At 34.4% G+C, this 18,423-nt stretch overlaps 1 protein-coding gene across 1 annotated transcript in view; it reads left to right on the top strand.

Moving 5' to 3' along the window:
- Nucleotides 1–18,423, top strand: part of BCAS3 (BCAS3 microtubule associated cell migration factor) — a 606,893-nt gene that overhangs the window by 83,526 nt on the left and 504,944 nt on the right. Inside the window, exon 8 of the mRNA XM_019431027.2 lies at nt 11,822–11,894. Coding sequence (XP_019286572.2) covers nt 11,822–11,894 — 73 coding nt within the window. The remainder of the gene's footprint in view (nt 1–11,821; nt 11,895–18,423) is intronic.

Genomic DNA, 18,423 nt, shown 5'->3' with positions numbered 1-18,423 from the left:
AGGAAGGTAATAAAGCTAGCTGTAATGAAAAAATGTCTTTAATATATTAAACTTTTTGAAACCGTGGAAGCTAAAATGTATTACACATATTTTGGATGTTTGAGATAAATGGCAAATATGTCTTTGGTGGTCATATTTAGATAAAATTGTTCAAGGTAATAAGATTTCTGTCCTGTTTATCCTCCTTGTGGTTGGTTGATGGAACCTGCAACCTCTGTATCTAGTTTCCTGTATCTATCTCCCTGCTCATCTCCAACTTCATCTCTGTCTTCTCTGTCTTAAAAAATTCCTTGCATTTTTCTCTTTTAGGTAAGATACAAATATGGATTACCCAGATTATACTGGAGATTATTTTGAAGCATAAAGTAGAAAATTTTGTGAGAAAATATAATTTTTTAGTGGGAAAAGATCCTGAAAAAATCTAAAATTACACACAATAAAATTTGACTATAAATGACAATAGAATCATATTTCTAGCTAAAATTTAGATCTGCAGAATAATGACTGCAACTTGAAGCTCACATTGAGAGAATCTATAAGGAAAACTGGACATGGACAAACTGGTTGGATTAAATCTTTTCTAAAAGAAAATTATTTCAGTAAAATAAGAAAAAATGGAGGAGGCTTGGAAATGGTTTAATTAACTGATAAGATGAATTAAATTGTTCAATGGGATCTTTCTGTAAAATACATTCTTATTTAAATTTTATTAGTATTAGCATACTTTTGTGTAAGATCTTTATGTTCAAGGTGTCATAGTAGAGTTGGAATATTTCATTATCACTTGGATTTGTATTTGCCTCTGGATCTGTTTTCGGATCCTTGCAAAAGTGGTTTCTGTTTGATTTCTTGAAATCTTCAAGGCTTATTTATGAGCTTAAACTCTTTGGTTTAAATGAGTTTATAATGGTATGTATGGTGGGGGATATTATTTAACATTTTCTGACATGCAAACTGTCTTGAATTTTGTTGAGGGAGAGGGGAGTTGTGACTTGGTGGGCAAGCCCATTTTCATTACTTTAATTGTGCGATTTATTAGGATTTTAAGCTTTTTATAAATGTTTTAGTGTTATAGGACAGAATTAAAAGGATTTAGAATAAAAGGAGTTTAACAAAAGGACTTTACAACAGGATTGCAATAGTTTTTATATTTGATGGATTTGGCTAGCCGCTTTTCATTTCAATCATCATGCTACATTCTGTTAAATGCTGTAGAACAGGTGTGTGTAACGTCATTCTCTCTATTGTACATGCAAATAAACACAATTTTATATATAAAAAGTTAATCCTCTACAATTTGGAGGATTACATTATGGGAGGGTGATGACTCCATTAGGCATCATGGAGAGTACATGCTCCTATTTATACTGCATGAAAAATCAGGTTAATAGCTATAGTGTTCATGAGATTGTAGATTTTTATACTAACACTTTAAAAACTGTATTTCTTCAAACCATCTACAATGACATTATTTGAAGCAGAGTTAAGGTTTTGTTACTTTAGTTTTCTAACTCCAAAATTAAAGTTTTGTTTGTTTTTTTAAACTGAAAAGCATGCCTCAAATAGATTTGGAGGTTCTGTTATTATTTGTTTGCTTATTGTTGACGTTGGTCTTTTCTACTTGCATGGTTTTGGTAGTAGTTGCATTGGAGGTTATGCTTTTTGCAAGTTAAGGTTTTTAAAATTGTGTTGAGGGAGAGGGTTTAAAATTTTTGCTTGGCTATCTTCTCTGAATATCCATGAAGAGTATAAGTCTTCAGTAAGTGTCAGGTGGCTGACCTTCTAGTGCAAAGTCGGGAGTACTTATGTAACCTGTTAGGTCAGCTGAAACCAATGGGAGTTCTTCCTGGTTAGGTTTGAGAAATGCAAAACAATCAAACTATTCTTGCCAGTATTATTTGCATTTTAAAGACATGATGTTTCATTCATCAGAATATCAAGTTGTTATGTATAACACAGGTACAAACTGTAAAGACCTTACAGAGACCAGGAAGCAGAAGTAAAATAGTTATTGTTAAAAGTGAAGGTGAAATATGTAGGAGTGAAGAATTAGGTTTGCATAGATGAAGTCAAGCTGTAATTAATTTGGAACATAAATATTGTGGGCTTTGGACCAGTTAATTGTTAACTTGTGCTTCACTCAAGTTACATTGTTAATTGTGAAATTTGATTTATTTGTTTAGCAGGGATAACAGCACATAATCCTTAGTAAATTAATCATTTATAAAGTTAGTTAACATATAATGTAATATTGGTTTCAGGAGTAGAATTTAGTGATTCCTCACTTACATATAACACCCAGTACTCACCCCAACGACTGCCTTCCTTAATGCCCATCACCCATTTAGCCTGTTACCCACTCACCTCCCTCCAGCAATGTTCAATTTAAATATAGTTTTCTCTATATTTAAGTCTCTTATGGTTTACCTCCCTCTATTTTTATTTTACTTTATTTTTCCTTCCCTTCCCCTATGTTCATCTGTTTTGTTCCTTAAATTCCACATATGAGTGAAATAATAGATGTTTCTCTTTCTCTGACTTATTTTGCTTAGCATGATATACTCTAGTTCTATCCGCATTGTTGCAGATGGGAAGATTTCATTCTTTTTGATCTTCGAGTAACATTCCATTGTGTTTGTGTATATGTGTGTGTGTGTGTATATGTATATGTGTGTATATATATATCATATGTGTATAAATATACATACGTAATATATATGTACAATGCATATTGTCTATACATACATATATGTATATATATTCTTATATATATATATATATATACACACACATATATACATACACACATTATGTATATATTCACACACACATGCCACATCTTTATCCATTCATCAGTTGATGGACATTTGGGCTGTTTTCATAATTTGTTATTGATAATGCTGCTATAAACAGGGTGCATGTGCCCCTTCAAATCAGTATTTTTTTATCCTTTGGATAAATACCTAGTAGTGCTATTGGTGAGTTGTAGGGTAGTTCTATTTAAAAATTTTTGAGGAACCTCCATACTGTTTTCCAGAGTTGGCTGCACCAGTTTGCATTGCCACCAACAGCACAAAATTTTTTTGCATCCTCACCAACATCTGTTGCTTCCCAAGTTGTTAACTTTAGCCATTCTGACAAGTGTGAGGTAGTACCTCATTGTGGTTTTGATCTGTATTTGCCTGATGGTGAGTGATGTTAAGCATCTTTTCATGTATCTTTTAGCCATGTGGATGTCTTCTTTGGAAAAGTGTCTGTTCATGTCTTCTGCCCATTTCCTCTCTGGATAATTTGTTTTGGGTGTTGAGTTTGAGAAGTTCTTAATAGATTTTGGATACTAACCCTTTATCTAGTATGTCATTTGCAGGTATCTTCTCCCATTCTGTCGGTTGCCTTTCAGTTTTGTTGCTTGTTTCCTTCGCTGCGAAGAACTTTTCATCTTGATTAGGTCCCAGTATTTCATTTTTGCTTTCATTTCCTTTGCCTCTGGAGACATGTTTAGTAAAAATTTGCTGTGGCTGAGAGGTTGCTGCCTGTTTTCTCCTTTAGGATTTTGATGGTTTCCTGTCTTACATTTAGGTCTTTCATCCATTTTGAATTTATTTTTTTGTATGGTGTAAGAAAGTGGTCCAGTTTCATTCTTCTGCAAGACATATGTACCTTTTTAAAGAGTAAAATCCAAATTATTTAATATTGTAGAAAAACATTTATAAAGCAATCCTAGCAAGGAGTTTTCTGAAATATTATGTATTTACAGGAAGTTGCAAAAATACTAGAGAAGGGTGCTGTGTACCTTTCACCTAATTTTTCCCACTGGTTTCATCATATATAAGTATAGAATAATATGTGAACCAAGAAATCGACAGTGCTGGAATGTGTGCACATAGTTCCATGATGTTTGATCACAAGTGTAGATTGCTTTAACCACCACCACAAAAAAGATAACAAATCTAGACCATCACTACAACGATTTCCTTCATGGTGTCTTCTTCCACCATCCCTAACTTTTGAGAATCATCAGTCTGCTCTCCATTTCTATAATAATTTTGTCATTTCAAGATTGTTACATACCTGGAATAACACAGTATGTGAAGTTTTGAGATTGGCTTTTTCACTTAGCACAATGTTCCTGAGTTATATTCAAGTTGTTCAGTGTATGAACAGTTTCATTTTTGTAATGATTAATATTACATGGTATAGAGATATCATTCATCTGTTGAATGACATCTGGGATGATTTCACTTTTTGGCTACTGCAAATAAAACTACTATAAACATTTGTGTACAAGTTTGTTTGGAAATACGTTTTTATTTCTCTGGGATGAATGCCCAGTACTGTGATTGCTGGGATGTATGGTAAGTATATGTATTGTTGTTTTTGTTGTTGTTAAAGAAAACATCAAACTCTTTTCTAGAGGGACTGTACTATTTTACATTTCCACTAGGAATGTATGAAAGATCTAGTTTCTCTACATCTTTGCCAACATTTGTCACTGTAATAATTTTCTCTTCTAGTTATTCTAATAGCTGTACAATTGTATTTCATTGTGGTCTTAATTTCCATTTTCTTGATGGCTGGTAATGTTGACAGTCTTTTCATCTGTATTATTTGCTACCCATATCTTTTCAGTGGAATATCTCATTTTTTTTATTTAAAAGTTTTTTTAATGTTTATTTTTGAGAGACAGAGAGAGATAGAGTGTGAGTGGGAGAGGGGCAGAGAGAGAGAGAGAGAGAGAGAATGAATCTGAAGCAGGCTCCAGGCTTTGAGCTGTCAGCACAGAGCCTGACACAGGGCTCAAACTCACAAGCTGTGAGATCATGACCTGAGCCAAAGTTGGATGCTTAACTGACTGAGCCATCCAGGTGCCCCTCAGTGGAATATCCTTTATGTCTTTGGCCCATTTTCTAATAGGATTGTATGTTTTTTTTTAGTGTTGAGTTTACATGTGTTTTGTAAGTATTTTTTTCCCCCAAAGTGTAGCTTTTTTTTATTATTAAAAGTTTTTTGCTTGTTTTTAATTTTAATTAAATCCAATTTATTGATTTTTTTTTTTGGTCTTGTGAATCATACTTTTTATGTTGTGTATGTCTGAGACTCTTCTAGGTCCTGCAGGTTTTCTTCTAAATTTTCTTCTTTTTTTTTTATTTTTTTATTTTTTTAAATTTTTTTTTTTCAACGTTTTTTATTTATTTTTGGGACAGAGAGAGACAGAGCATGAACGGGGGAGGGGCAGAGAGAGAGGGAGACACAGAATCGGAAACAGGCTCCAGGCTCCGAGCCATCAGCCCAGAGCCTGATGCGGGGCTCGAACTCACGGACCGCGAGATCGTGACCTGGCTGAAGTCGGACGCTTAACCGACTGCGCCACCCAGGCGCCCCTAAATTTTCTTCTAAAAGCTACATAGTTTTACATATAAATCTATGATCACTTTTGAGTTAATTTTGGATAAGGTGTATGGTTTAGGTTAGGTTTTATTTTTTTCTTATGGATATCCAGTTGCTCCAGGACTATTTGTTGAAAAGACAACTACTCTTCCTCCATTTAATTGCTGTTCCCCTTTATAAAAATCAGTTGACCATATTTATGGGTGCTTTTCTGTTCCCTTAATCTGTGTATCTTATATCAATTATATATCTCCATTTATTTGGATCGTCATTCGTTTCTTTTGTCAGCATTTTGTAGTTTTCGGTATATAAGTTCTACACATGTTTTGTTAGATTTATACCTGAGTATTTAATTTTAGAGCAATTATAAATGTAATTTTACTTTCTAAAGAAGTTTTTATTAAATTCCAGTTAGTGTAATATTAGTTGCAGGTGTACAAATTGTTATTGTACCTTTAATCTCATTTTTCATACATTCATTGCTAGTAGATGGAAATAGCTGATTTTTCCCCCCAGCTTTATTAAGGTATTATTGACAAATTACATTACATATTGGTATAATTGGTATACATTACATTGTATTGTATTACATTACAATTACATTACATTACATTGTAATGAGGTATACATTACAGTGAGGTATAATTGCCAAATTATATTACAAATTACATATATTTAGGATTACAGTTTGATGTTTCGTGTATGTATATATCCTGAAATGATTACCACACTCAAACTAATTAATATAGCTATCATTTTACATAGTTACTGTTTTTTGTTTTTTTGTGTTGTTTTGGTGTGGTGAAAATAAAATCTACTCTGTTAGCAAAATTCAAGTATACAATATAATATTATTAGCTACAGTCACCATGCTGTATGTCTCCAGAGTACATTCATCCTGCATGACTGAAACTCTGCACCTTTTGGCTAACATCTCGTCATTTCCCCCACTCCCCAGTCCTCGTCAACCACCATTCTACTCTCTGCTTTTATAAGTTCAGTTTTTGCAGATTCCACATTTATTTTTTTCAGTGTTATATATATATACAATATATATATAATACATATAATTTATAATATTCAGTGTATAATAATATATATAATTTATAATATTCCGTATATGATAATATATAATATATAACTTATATTCAGTGTTATATATATAATTTATTGTCGAATTGGTTTCCATACAACACCCAGTGCTCATCTCAACAGGTGCCCTCCTCAATACCCCTCACCTACTTTCCCCTCTCCCCCAACCCCCATCAACCTTCAGTTTGTTCTCAGTATTTAAGAGTCTCTTATGGTTTGCCTCTTTCCCTCTCTGTAACTTTTTTCCCCACCCTTCCCTTCCCCCCCTGGTCTTCTGTTAAGTTTCTCAGCATCCACATAAGAGTGAAAACATATGGTTTCTGTCTTTCTCTGCCTGACTTATTTCACTTAGCATAACACTGTCCAGTTCTATCCACATGGCTGCAAATGGCCAGATTTCATTCTTTCTCATTGCAGGTAGTATTCCATTGTATATATAAACCACATCTTCTGTATCTATTCGTCAGTTGATGGACATTTAGGCTCTTTCCATAATTTGGCTATTGTTGAAAGCGCTGCTATAAACATTGGGGTACAAGTGCTCCTATGCATCAGCACTCCTGTATCCCTTGGGTAAATTCCTAGCAGTGCTATTGCTGGGTCATAGGGTAGATCTATTTTTAATTTTTTGAAGAACCTCCACACTGTTTTCCAGAGTGGCTGCACCAGTTTGCATTCTCACCAACAGTACAAGAGGGTTCCCATTTCTCCACATCCTCTCCATATCTAAAGTCTCCTGATTTGTTCATTTTAGCCACTCTGACTGGCGTGAAGTGGTATCTTAGTGTGGTTTTGATTTGTATTTCCCTGATGAGGAGCGATGTTGAGCATCTTTTCATGTGCCTGTTGGCCATCTGGATGTCTTCTTTAGAAAAGTGTCTATTCATGATTTCTGCCCATTTCTTCACTGGATTATTTGTTTTTTGGGTGTGGAGTTTGGTGAGTTCTTTATAGATTTTGGATATTAGCCCTTTGTCCAATATGTCATTTGCAAATATCTTTTCCCATTCCATCAGTTGCCTTTTAGTTTTGTTGTTTCCTTTGCAGTGCAGAAGCTTTTTATCTTCATGAGTTCCCAATAGTTCATTTTTGCTTTTAATTCCTCTTGCCTTTGGACATGTGTCAAGTAAGAAATTGCTGCGGCTGAGGTCAGAGGTTTTTTTCCTGCTTTCTCCTCTAGGGTTTTGATGGTTTCCTGTCTCACATTCAGGTCCTTTATCCATTTTGAGTTTATTTTTGTGAATGGTGTAAGAAAGAGGTCTAGTTTCATTCTTTGCAGATCCCACATTTAAATGGGATTATGCAATATTTGTTTTTCTTTGTCAGGCTTATTTCATTCAGCATAATATGCTCCAGGTACATCCACTATAGGATATCCTGTTTTATTTTTTTAATTTTAATTTTAATTTTAATTATTTATTTTTAATTTACATCCAAGTTAGTTAGCATATAGTGCAATAATGTTTTCAGGAGTAGATTCCAGTGATTCATCTCTTATGTATAACATCTCAGTGCTCATTCCAAGTTTCTTTCTTAATGTTCCTTACCCGTTTCGTCCATCCCCCACCGGTAGCCCCTCCAGCAACCATCAGTTTGTTCTCTGTATTTAAGAGTCTTTTATGTTTTGTCCCCCTCCCTGTTTTTATATTCTTTTTGCTCCCCTTCCCTTATGTTCATCTGTTTTGTCTCTTAAATTCCTCATATGAGTGAAGTCATATGATATTTGTCTTTCTCTAATTTTGCTTATCATAATACCCTCCAGTTCCATCCACGTGGTTGCAAATGGCCAAGATTTTATTCTTTTGATTGCTCAGTAATGCTCCATTGTGTATGTATGTATGTGTGTGTGTATATATATATATATATATGTATATATATACACACATATATATACATATATATATATATACACATATATACCCATATATATACACATATATATATATATATACACCACATCTTTTTTATCTGTTCTTCTGTTGATGGACATTTGGGCTGTTTCCATACTTTAGCTATTGTTGATAGTGCTGCTATAAACATTGGGGTGCATGTGCCCCTTCGAAACAGCACACCTGTATCCCTTGGATAAATATCTAGTAGTGCAATTGCTGGGTTGTAGGGTAGTTCTAAGAAACAGTTGATTTTTGTATGTTGATCGTATCTCCTATAACTTTGCTGAACTAACTCACTAATTCGCTTCTTTTTTATTTTGTTATGTTTGATGTTGATTCTATGTGTCAGTCATATTATCAGCACATAAGGATTTTATTTCTTCCTTTCTTATCTGTATACCTTTTTTCTTTCCTTCTTGTCTTATTGCCTTGGCTAGAACTTCCAGTAGTATGTTAAATAGCAATGGTGAGAATGGATATTCTTGCCTTGTTTCTGATTTTAGGGGGAAAGCATTCAGTTTATATGATGTTAGCTGGGTTTTTTTTTGATGTTATATAATACCTAGAGTAGCCACTGGAATTCTTGCTTCTGTAAACAACCTGTTTTTTCTCCATGGAGACTTGTAGAAACTTCTTGTTGCCATTATCCTGAAACGATACACATTGGGGTTGATCTGTTCAATCAATTGTTCTAGACTCTCAAAGGGCTTATAAACTCATATACTTTTGTTCAGTGAAAATTTTTTTGAAACATTTCATAGATGATTTCTTCCTCTCTATTTTCTCTGTTTTTTCCCTTTTCTCATATTTATATATTAGACTTTTGAGATTGCTCCTTTAACATTTCATGTGTGTGTGTGTAGATTAATGCCATTTTCCTCTAGTTTTGTGTTTTTGCTCTCTGAGACATTTTCTCAGTTTTACCTTTGACCCTTGTGTTGAGTTTATTAAATAATCTATCTTGTTTTTTAATTTCCAGGAGTTCTCTTTTATTCTCCAAGAGTCCATTTTCATTGCATTCTTGTATTGTTCCATGCCTAAAATAGCTTCTCTTACGTCTTAGAAATGATAGATAGATAGATAGATAGATAGATGTTTTTCTTCCTGTATAGAGTTAGCCACTTTGCAGATGATTGTTTTCCTTTTCCTTGTCTGCACATATTTATAAGTGACAAACTAAAAACCTGATTGAAAGTTCTGTGATGTGTTTGTCAATTTTTAATTTATTGTTTGGTGCTTTAGTTGTGCTCTTTGTTGGGGTCTTCTGACTGACAGTGTCTTTTGGTCTTTTATTCATGGACTGACTTGTTAAATTCTCCAGAGAAAGCTTACAAACTCCTTTACAATCTCCTAACTGTATAAGGATAAATCTCAGGTATACCTGGTATAATCAGGTGTCAAGTAATTTGAGTCTCAGATTCTGTTTTTTCTCCCAAGAGTAGCTTGAACTTTCACTTAGGACTGCTAAGTTAGTTATCACTTATCTAGTTCCAGTATTTGTTGGTGTTATTATATAGTTTTTAACCCTGTTTGATTTAATATGCTTTCACTGGAATTTTCAGAACGGACAAAATGAAATGCATATCTTCAGTCTACCAGCTTATCTCAGAAAGTGAAATAAACACATACTGGTGTCTGCTGGCATTTGTCTCCTTATTTCAAAACAAAGCAAAATTTGGGGGGAAATTAACATGTTCATATGGTTTTAAAATTAAAAAGTATAAAGTATATAGACTATGAAAAGCTTTTTTTCCCATTTTTGTTCTCTATCTTTTGCTTTTTCCCTTCTCCCTCCCATTGGTGGCCATTAGATAAGATTTTGTATGTATCTTAGAGTGTGTGGATATGTTTATATGCAAATAAGTCTTTTTTCTCCATGTTATACAAAAAATGGGACAATATTTTGTATTTTTCTGTTATTATATATATATATTTTAGATTTCATTCCATATTTTCATAGAGCATACATTTATTCTTTTACAGCTATAGGAAATACTTCGTTATATATTTAGAACTTACTAGTCCTCTGCTGTTACAAAAATGCTATAGTGAATAATTTTGTATACAAGTTACTTTCCTCATGGCTGAGTATATATGTAGGATGAGATCTTAGCAGTGATATTTCTGTATTGGAGGCTATTTGCATTTATAACTGATTGATATAACCAGAAAATTTTACAGAACTTTTGGATTTTTTTGAGAAGGTCTTATGTAAAGGTCAGTGTTTATAAGTATAATTTAAACATTTTTAATGGAAAATTTCTAATTTATTCAGAAGTAGTAAAAATAGTATATCAATCTCTAATAATCTATTACCCATCATTTTATGGCTAATCTCATTTCATTAACATCTATTCCCCTTTATCCAGAAAATTGTGAACTATCCTCTCCCAGATATCATGCCAGCTTATTGGTTAATATTTTATTATTTATTTCCAAAAGATAAGGAATCTTAAAATTATAACCATAGTACCATTATCACTTCTGAAAATTAGCAAATTTCAATATAGTTTTAAGTGGAATTTCTCTCATGTGTGAGGTTGAGCATCTTTTTTTTTTTTTTTTTTTTTTTTTTTTTGTTGTTCTGACTCCTGACTTTATTCTTCTGCTTGTTGCTGCTATTACATTGATTTTATATCCAGCAATATTATTGAGTTCATTTATTGTTATTATCCTGTCTAGGACTTCCAGAATAGGGTTGAATAGAACATTTAATTGGATATCCTTGTGTTATTACTGATTTTCATGGCAGTACTCTGAAAGCATTACCTATGATTTTGTTGTAGAATATTTTGTAAATAATCATTATTTGGACAAGAAAACAAGTTTTTTTGTTTTCTTTTGTTCTCATCATGACTAGATGAATACAGGATCGTATATAGAATAGTGCAGAATAGAATGTTTTTTCTGCATCTGCTACATTGCTAATATAAGCAATTACATTAGTAGGTTTTGTAATGTGAAATTATAACTTGAGTAAATCCAACTTTGTTATGAGACTTTGTTTTTTCTCATATATTGCTACTCAGTTTACATTTTTAAAAAGGAATTTTGCATTTATGTATATTGATAATGGCCTATAATTTTATAATTTTTCTGGCCTGACCTACCTTTATTTAGTTTTGACATGAAAATTATACTAGTCTTAGGTAATTAGTTGGTGGAGTTGGAAGAGGTTTCTGATCTCATGGAGAATGTGTATAAGATTGAAGTTGGTGCCAGTTTTTTAAAAAAGATATTTTAAATGCTGGTTCCACTTTAAAAATAGTTATGTTTTACTTATAGCTGTTCTATTTTTGTTCAGTCAAGTATATAAATTATGTCAATTTATAATGAATGTTTTGCTGTCTCTTCAGCTGTAAATAATTTGAGAGCATGAAGATAATGGAAAATACACAAGAATATTTCTCAAAGTTTTATTTTACATTTTATTTTATGTTCCTTATCAGGTACTCAAAAGTGTGACAACTTTGCTGAAAAAAGGCCCCTCCTTGGTGTTTGTAAGAGCACTGGATCTTCTGGGTAAGGAAATTAAAAAAATTCTTTGAACCACTATTAAAAGTTTATATTGTTATTCCAGAGAGTGAATTTTGCTATCCTAAAATCTTTGTTACCATAAGACAATGCTCTTACAAGAGAGAAGAGAAAGGAATTAAAAACATATTTAGGGTTTCCTGTGGCTCAGGCCTTGTTATTTCTCTGCCTACTGTTTTCTCATATGCAGGGTGACAGTAGGAGACAAAAGAAAACAAGTAATTGAACAGAATTCAGTTTTGAAATAAAAGATTAGCATCATTAAGGAAAATGTTTTTTAGTTTCTGTGTTTTTTTATTATAGTAACTTTTATGATGGCTTTCCACAGTGGAGACTAAACTAAAATGTGGGGAGACTTGAAACTGTTCTGGATGTTGGATATACTACCCTGACCACACATAGATCCTTTTGGAAAGGATGACAACCTTTATTGAGTATTTAAGTAAATTCTCTGTTGAATCATTGGCTAAGCTACATAGACACAGGGGCAACTCCAGGAAACTAGGCTTTAAAATAACAAGAATTAAAGAAAAGCAGAGCAGAGCAGAGACATTAGTAGCTGCACATGGTGGAGGAAGACAGATTTCTAGAGTTGTTATACCATATTATATTCACATAATATGTTCTAAGAACTAAATGAGTTGTGTTTCTAAAATTAAAGAAAGCATGGTAACAATGACTCAACAGATAAAGGATTTCAGTAAGGAGTTAGAAATTATAGAAAACCAAATGGGAATCCTGGAGTTGAGAAGATGCAAAAAATGAGATGATAATCTGGCTAGAGCAACTCAATACTATATTGAAGCCAGGGTGAGAATTAGGGCACTGATGTGTTGACAAAGGTGCTGAAAAAGAATGGGTGTCACAGAGAAGAAGATAAGCTGCTGTGCTGGAGGGAAACTTTGTTGATTTCAGTTTTCCTGATGTTTGGCCCTTTAAGTTCAAGTGCATGTAGACCTGTGGAAACTCCACAGAAAGATGTATTCGTAGAAGGCATTTGCCTACCTGCTGGGTTGGGTTTGCAGTTCTTGAAAGGTTTTCCATTCCTTATCAACCCTGCTAACTGTATGATTAAGGAGATTGTTTTTGTTTTTACAAGATTCATTTATTGAGGGATCATTTTATAAAAAAAAATAAGACAAAAAGGAAGAGTAAGGTGATTATATGTAGTTGATGATGAGGTCATTTATTGAGGGTTGAATTTAATGGAATGGGAGTCATATTAGTTAGGGTTCTCCCTAGAAACAAAACCAGTATCATGTGGGATATATGTGTGTGTATGTGTATGGTGAGAGAGAGAGACAGAGACAGAGACAGAGAAAGAGAGAAAGAGGGAAGGAGAGAGATTGAGATTTCAAGAAATTGGCTCATGATTGTGAAGGCTGGCAAGTCCAAAATTTAGACACTGAGGGAGGAGTTGCAATTTCAGTCCAAAGATAGAATTCTTTCTTCCCCCAAGGAGGTCAGTTTTTTGTTTTTTTGTTTTTTCATATTAAGACTTTCTTTTTTTTTTTTTTTTTTTTTAATTTTTTTTTTTTTAACGTTTATTTATTTTTGAGACAGAGAGAGACAGAGCATGAACAGGGGAGGAGCAGAGAGAGAGGGAGACACAGAATCTGAAACAGGCTCCAGGCTCTGAGCTGTCAGCACAGAGCCCGATGCGGGGCTCGAACTCACGGACCGTGAGATCATGACCTGAGCCGAAGTCAGACGCTTAACCGACCGAGCCACCCAGGCGCCCCTCATATTAAGACTTTCAACTGACTAGATAAAGCACACTCACATTATAGAGCATAATCTGCTTAAGAATCAAACTTTACTGATTTAAATATTAATCTTATGTAAAACTACCTTGACAGAAACATCTAGAATATTATTTGGCCAAATCTGGTTATTGTGGCCTAGCCACATTGACACAAAATTAATCACCACAGGGGCAGTGAATGTAGTCCTGATTAAAATAGAATTTGCCTATTTAAGAAAATATATCTATTGTAGACATTTATTTTCCTCTTCTCATTTCTGCTCCTTAAATTATTTCACAGAAGAGGAATCATTCTAGCAAGAGACTTCTATATGTGTGTATCATTTGCTGGGTGGTTTTAAGAGTGGTTATTGATGAATAAATGCAAAGATACTTTTGAATTAAGTTCACAAGTCATTTCATGGACTGTAACTTCTGTAACTTCTAGCGAGTCTTGTTATTATATATAAGCTTTCTCTTGCCTGCATGCTGTCTTTTTTCTCTCTTGTTTTATACCTTTCTTTCTAATGGAAGATGATGGCAGGAAATACTCATTTTGTTTTCACTTATTTGCTGATCTGAATATAATAAACAACTGTATGTAGCATCTTTGTCAGAATGTTTATTGTCTCAAGGACATTTCCACATAGGATTGTCTTGTGTTTCTTGCAAGTGTTGCATTATGCTTGCTGGTGAATAGAATTTTCTCTCTGAGCTAGTGCTTTGTGAATATGTACACATTTTAAGAGTTAATTCTAAGTGTGCAGTGGGTTAGAAGATGGTGATGTTGAACGGATTAGACACTTTTTAATAACTCCAAAGTTGAATATAATAACGAGTCTAATTATAGGTCAATTCTTTTAAAATCTGTTTCCCAGATTCTGGGATTTAGAAAAAAGTTATAACTCAAAATTTTTATGAGGCATATGCTTGTTGACTATGCTATTATAGCACTGGGGAATGGAAAGCAAATGTTGAATGCCTACTATGTATCTAGTCTGTTACATATTTTCCATTATGTAACATCATTTAATCTTAAAACAAGACTGTGGAGGAGATTGTGCTATTCTCATTTTATACATGAAGAAACTGAAACTAAGTGAGATTCAGTCATAGTTGTGGACCCAGGCCTTTGCCCACTTGCCAGGTCTGTAGATGGAACATACCTTTGCATTTAGGGTGCCCTAACTTCTTGTTCATGCATCCAACCTTCCTATTTTCTGGCCAGTTATTTTTAGAGTTAATAATAGAATTATTTTAAAATTAGCAAATAAGTTACACACTTATTTAAACAGTAACTTCTTAGTAGAGTTTTTGTTATGTGCATATGTTGTCTCAGTATATTTCTGTAGAAGTGGAGTATACTTTTGTTGTTGATTTTACTTTTATTGTTTTAAACAGAGTGACACATACTGTTACATAGCTACTTAGCTGGAAGTTTTTCAGTGTAAAGGGACTTCCCTGATTTGTTTGTTTGTTTGTTTTAACACATTGTTTTATTAAATGCAGAGGGGATCTTCTTTGCATGATAGCAGGAACATGCAAAGCACATGGAGATTGGAAAATAGAAGTAGCTAATTTAAGAAATACATAAAATTTTTTTGTTGTTTTTATTATGTGCTACATTAATACACTGCATAACCTTCCAGAAGAGGTAGATGATCATAAATGAGTTATTTTTCATCAATCAGGAAAATGCTTCCTTAATCGATGTTCTCCAAACCACATTGCACTGTGGTTACCAAGGCCTAGAAATACTCTTATTTAATGAAGTGTAGTGCCAACTTTTGTCTAATGCAAAGTAATTTCAAGACAGGGCATGTTCCCTCCCCACCCATTCCAATTTTTTTTTAAGTTTATTTATTTATTTTGAGAGAAAGAGTGAGTGTGTGTGAGTGGGGGAGGAGCAGAGAGAGAGAGAGAAAGAATCCCAAGCAGGCTCTGTGCTATCACTGCAGAGCCCCATGCAGGGCTCAATCTCCTGAACGGTGAGATCATGACCTGAGCTGAAATCAAGAGTGGGATGCTCAACTGACTGAGCCACCCAAGTGCTCCCACCCCATTCCAATTTTAAATAAAGTAACAAAAATGGAAGGCACTTGAAAGGAGGATATGAGTGTATCTAAGGTATAGTAGTCCCCCGTTTCCTAGGGGGAGTATGTTCCAAGACCCCCAGTGGATGCCTGAAACCATAGATAGTACCGAACCTTATATATACTGTTTTTTCCTGTACATACATACCCATGGTAAAGTTTAATTTATAAGTTAGGCACAATAAGAGATTTTTTTAAATTAATTTTTTTATTATGAAATTTATTGTCAAATTGGTTTCCATACAACACCCAGTGCTCATCCCAACAGGTGCCCTCAATACCCATCACCACCCACCCCTCCCTCTCACCCCCCATGAACCCTCAGTTTGTTCTCAGTTTTTAGGAGTCTCTTATGTTTTGGCTCTCTCCCTCTCTAACCATTTTTTTTCCTTCCCCTCCCCCGTGGTCTTCTGTTAAGTTTCTCAGGATCCACATAGGAGTGAAAACATATGGAGTCTGTCCTTCTCTGTATGACTTATTTCACTTAGCATGACACTCTCCAGTTCCATCCACGTTGCTACAAAAGGCCATATTTCATTCTTTCTCATTGCCACGTAGTATTCCATTGTGTATATAAACCATAATTTCTTTATCCATTCATCAGTTGATGGACATTTAGGCTCTTTCCATAATTTAGCTATTGTTGAGAGTGCTGCTATAAACACTGGGGTACGGGGCGCCTGGGTGGCTCAGTCGGTTAAGCATCCGACTTCAGCTCAGGTCATGATTTCACAGTCTGTGAGTTCGAGCCCCGCGTAGGGCTCTGTGCTGACAGCTCAGAGCCTGGAGCCTGCTTCACATTCTGTGTCTCCCTCTCTCTCTGCCCCTTCCCCGCTCATGCTCTGTCTCTGTCTCAAAAATAAATAAAAAACATTTAAAAAAAAACACACTGGGGTACAAGTGCCCCTATTAGGCACAATAAGAGATTAACAACAATAATAAAATAGAACAGTTATAACAATATGCTGTAATAAAAGTTATGTAATGGTCTCTTTCTCTCAAAATATCTTATTATTACTGTATTCACTCTTCTTCTTGGGACAATGTGAGATGATAAAATACCTATGTGATGAGATGAAGTGAGGTGAATGAAGTAGGTGTTATGATGTAGTTAGGCTACTATTGACCTCTCATGGTACTTCAGAAGGAGGATCATCTGCTTCTGGACCGTGGTTGACCATGGGTAACACTGAAATCCAGAAAATGAAACTGTAGGTAAGGGTAGATTGCTGTAGTTTGAATTAAGAAACTCAAGTTTGGGGTGCCTGGCTGGCTGATTTGGTAGTGCATGCAACTCTTGATCTTGGGATCATGAGTTCGAGCCCCACGTTGGGTGTGGAGTTCACTTAAAAAAAATAAACTCAAGTTCATAGACATAAAGGTGGTTGATATAAGGAACCATTGAGGAAGGAAAAGGAAAAAACTGAACTAATGGAAAGGTAGGAGAATAATTAAAAGAGAAGTGACTGAATCAAATGGAGATGGAGAAAGCCATACATTCATGCAGTGGCTGCTTGAGATACTGTCTAATGTCACATGCACCTTGAGAATGTTGACTTTGTCTTGACTTTATTATCTTCTTGTTATTAAGCACAATGCCTTCTATCTAGTAGGCCCTCAAAATATTTATTTTTTAGTGAATAGATTTTAATAAGCTTGCTTTATATTCATACTAGTGCTTTATTTGAATATTAGTAGCTCCAAAATATAGAAATCATTTTTTATGATTGAGAAAATCTCAGGGGAAGGAAAAATAAAATAAGATAAAAACAGAGAGGGAGGCAAACCATAAGAGACTTTTTTTAAAAAAAATATTTTTTAAATGTTTATTTTTGAGAGAGAAAGAGACAGTGTGAGTGGGGGAGAGACAGAAAGAGAGGGAGACACAGAATCCAAAGCAGGCTCCAGGCTCTGAGCTGTCAGCACAGAGCCTGATGCAGGGCTTGAACCCATGGACTGCGAGATCATGACCTGAGCTGAAGTTGGACGCTCAACCTACTAAACCACCCAGGTGCCCCAAGAGACTTAATACAGAGAACTGAGGGTTGGGGAAGGGAGGTGTGTGGGAGGATGGGCTAAATGGGTGATGGACATTAAGGAGGGCACTTGTTGGGATGAGTATTGGGTGTTATATGTAAGTGATGAATCAGTAAATTCTACCCCTGAAACCAATGCTACACTATATGTTAACTAACTTGAATTTAAGTTAAAAAAAAAAAAAGTCTCTTAATCTGAGAAGCCATACATACTGCACCTGGGTTTTGATACCTTCTTCCAAACCAGTGGTGCACAGTCTTAAGACCTCCTCCTTCCCCCTGTGGAGATGTACAAGATGTGTCCATTGCCATCCATTTCTCTGGCAAATACTTTATTGAGAACCTGTTGCTATGGACATTGTCAGTTGCTTATACTGCTTATTAAATTATTCTTATGAAAAGTCAACAGCATTTTCTTTCGATTTGATTGGATTATAATTTTTTAGTTTTATAAATTTATAGTGCCTTTTCAAGGAAGGGGTAATTGCTATGGAAATAATCCTAGTCTTCCTCATATTTTATCCTTTTTATATAAGTATGTTGTAGTTAGCCCACAGTTTTTTGTTTTATTTTATTATTATTTTTTAATGTTTATTTATTTTTGAGAGAGAAAGAGAGAATGAGCAGGGGAGGGGAAGAGAGAG

This window comes from Panthera pardus, unplaced genomic scaffold, assembly GCF_024362965.1.
Source record: "Panthera pardus isolate Hobbes unplaced genomic scaffold, ASM2436296v1 HiC_scaffold_3, whole genome shotgun sequence".
Taxonomy (NCBI): Eukaryota; Metazoa; Chordata; class Mammalia; order Carnivora; family Felidae; genus Panthera; species Panthera pardus.
This window is presented reverse-complemented; position numbering and strand designations above follow the sequence as displayed.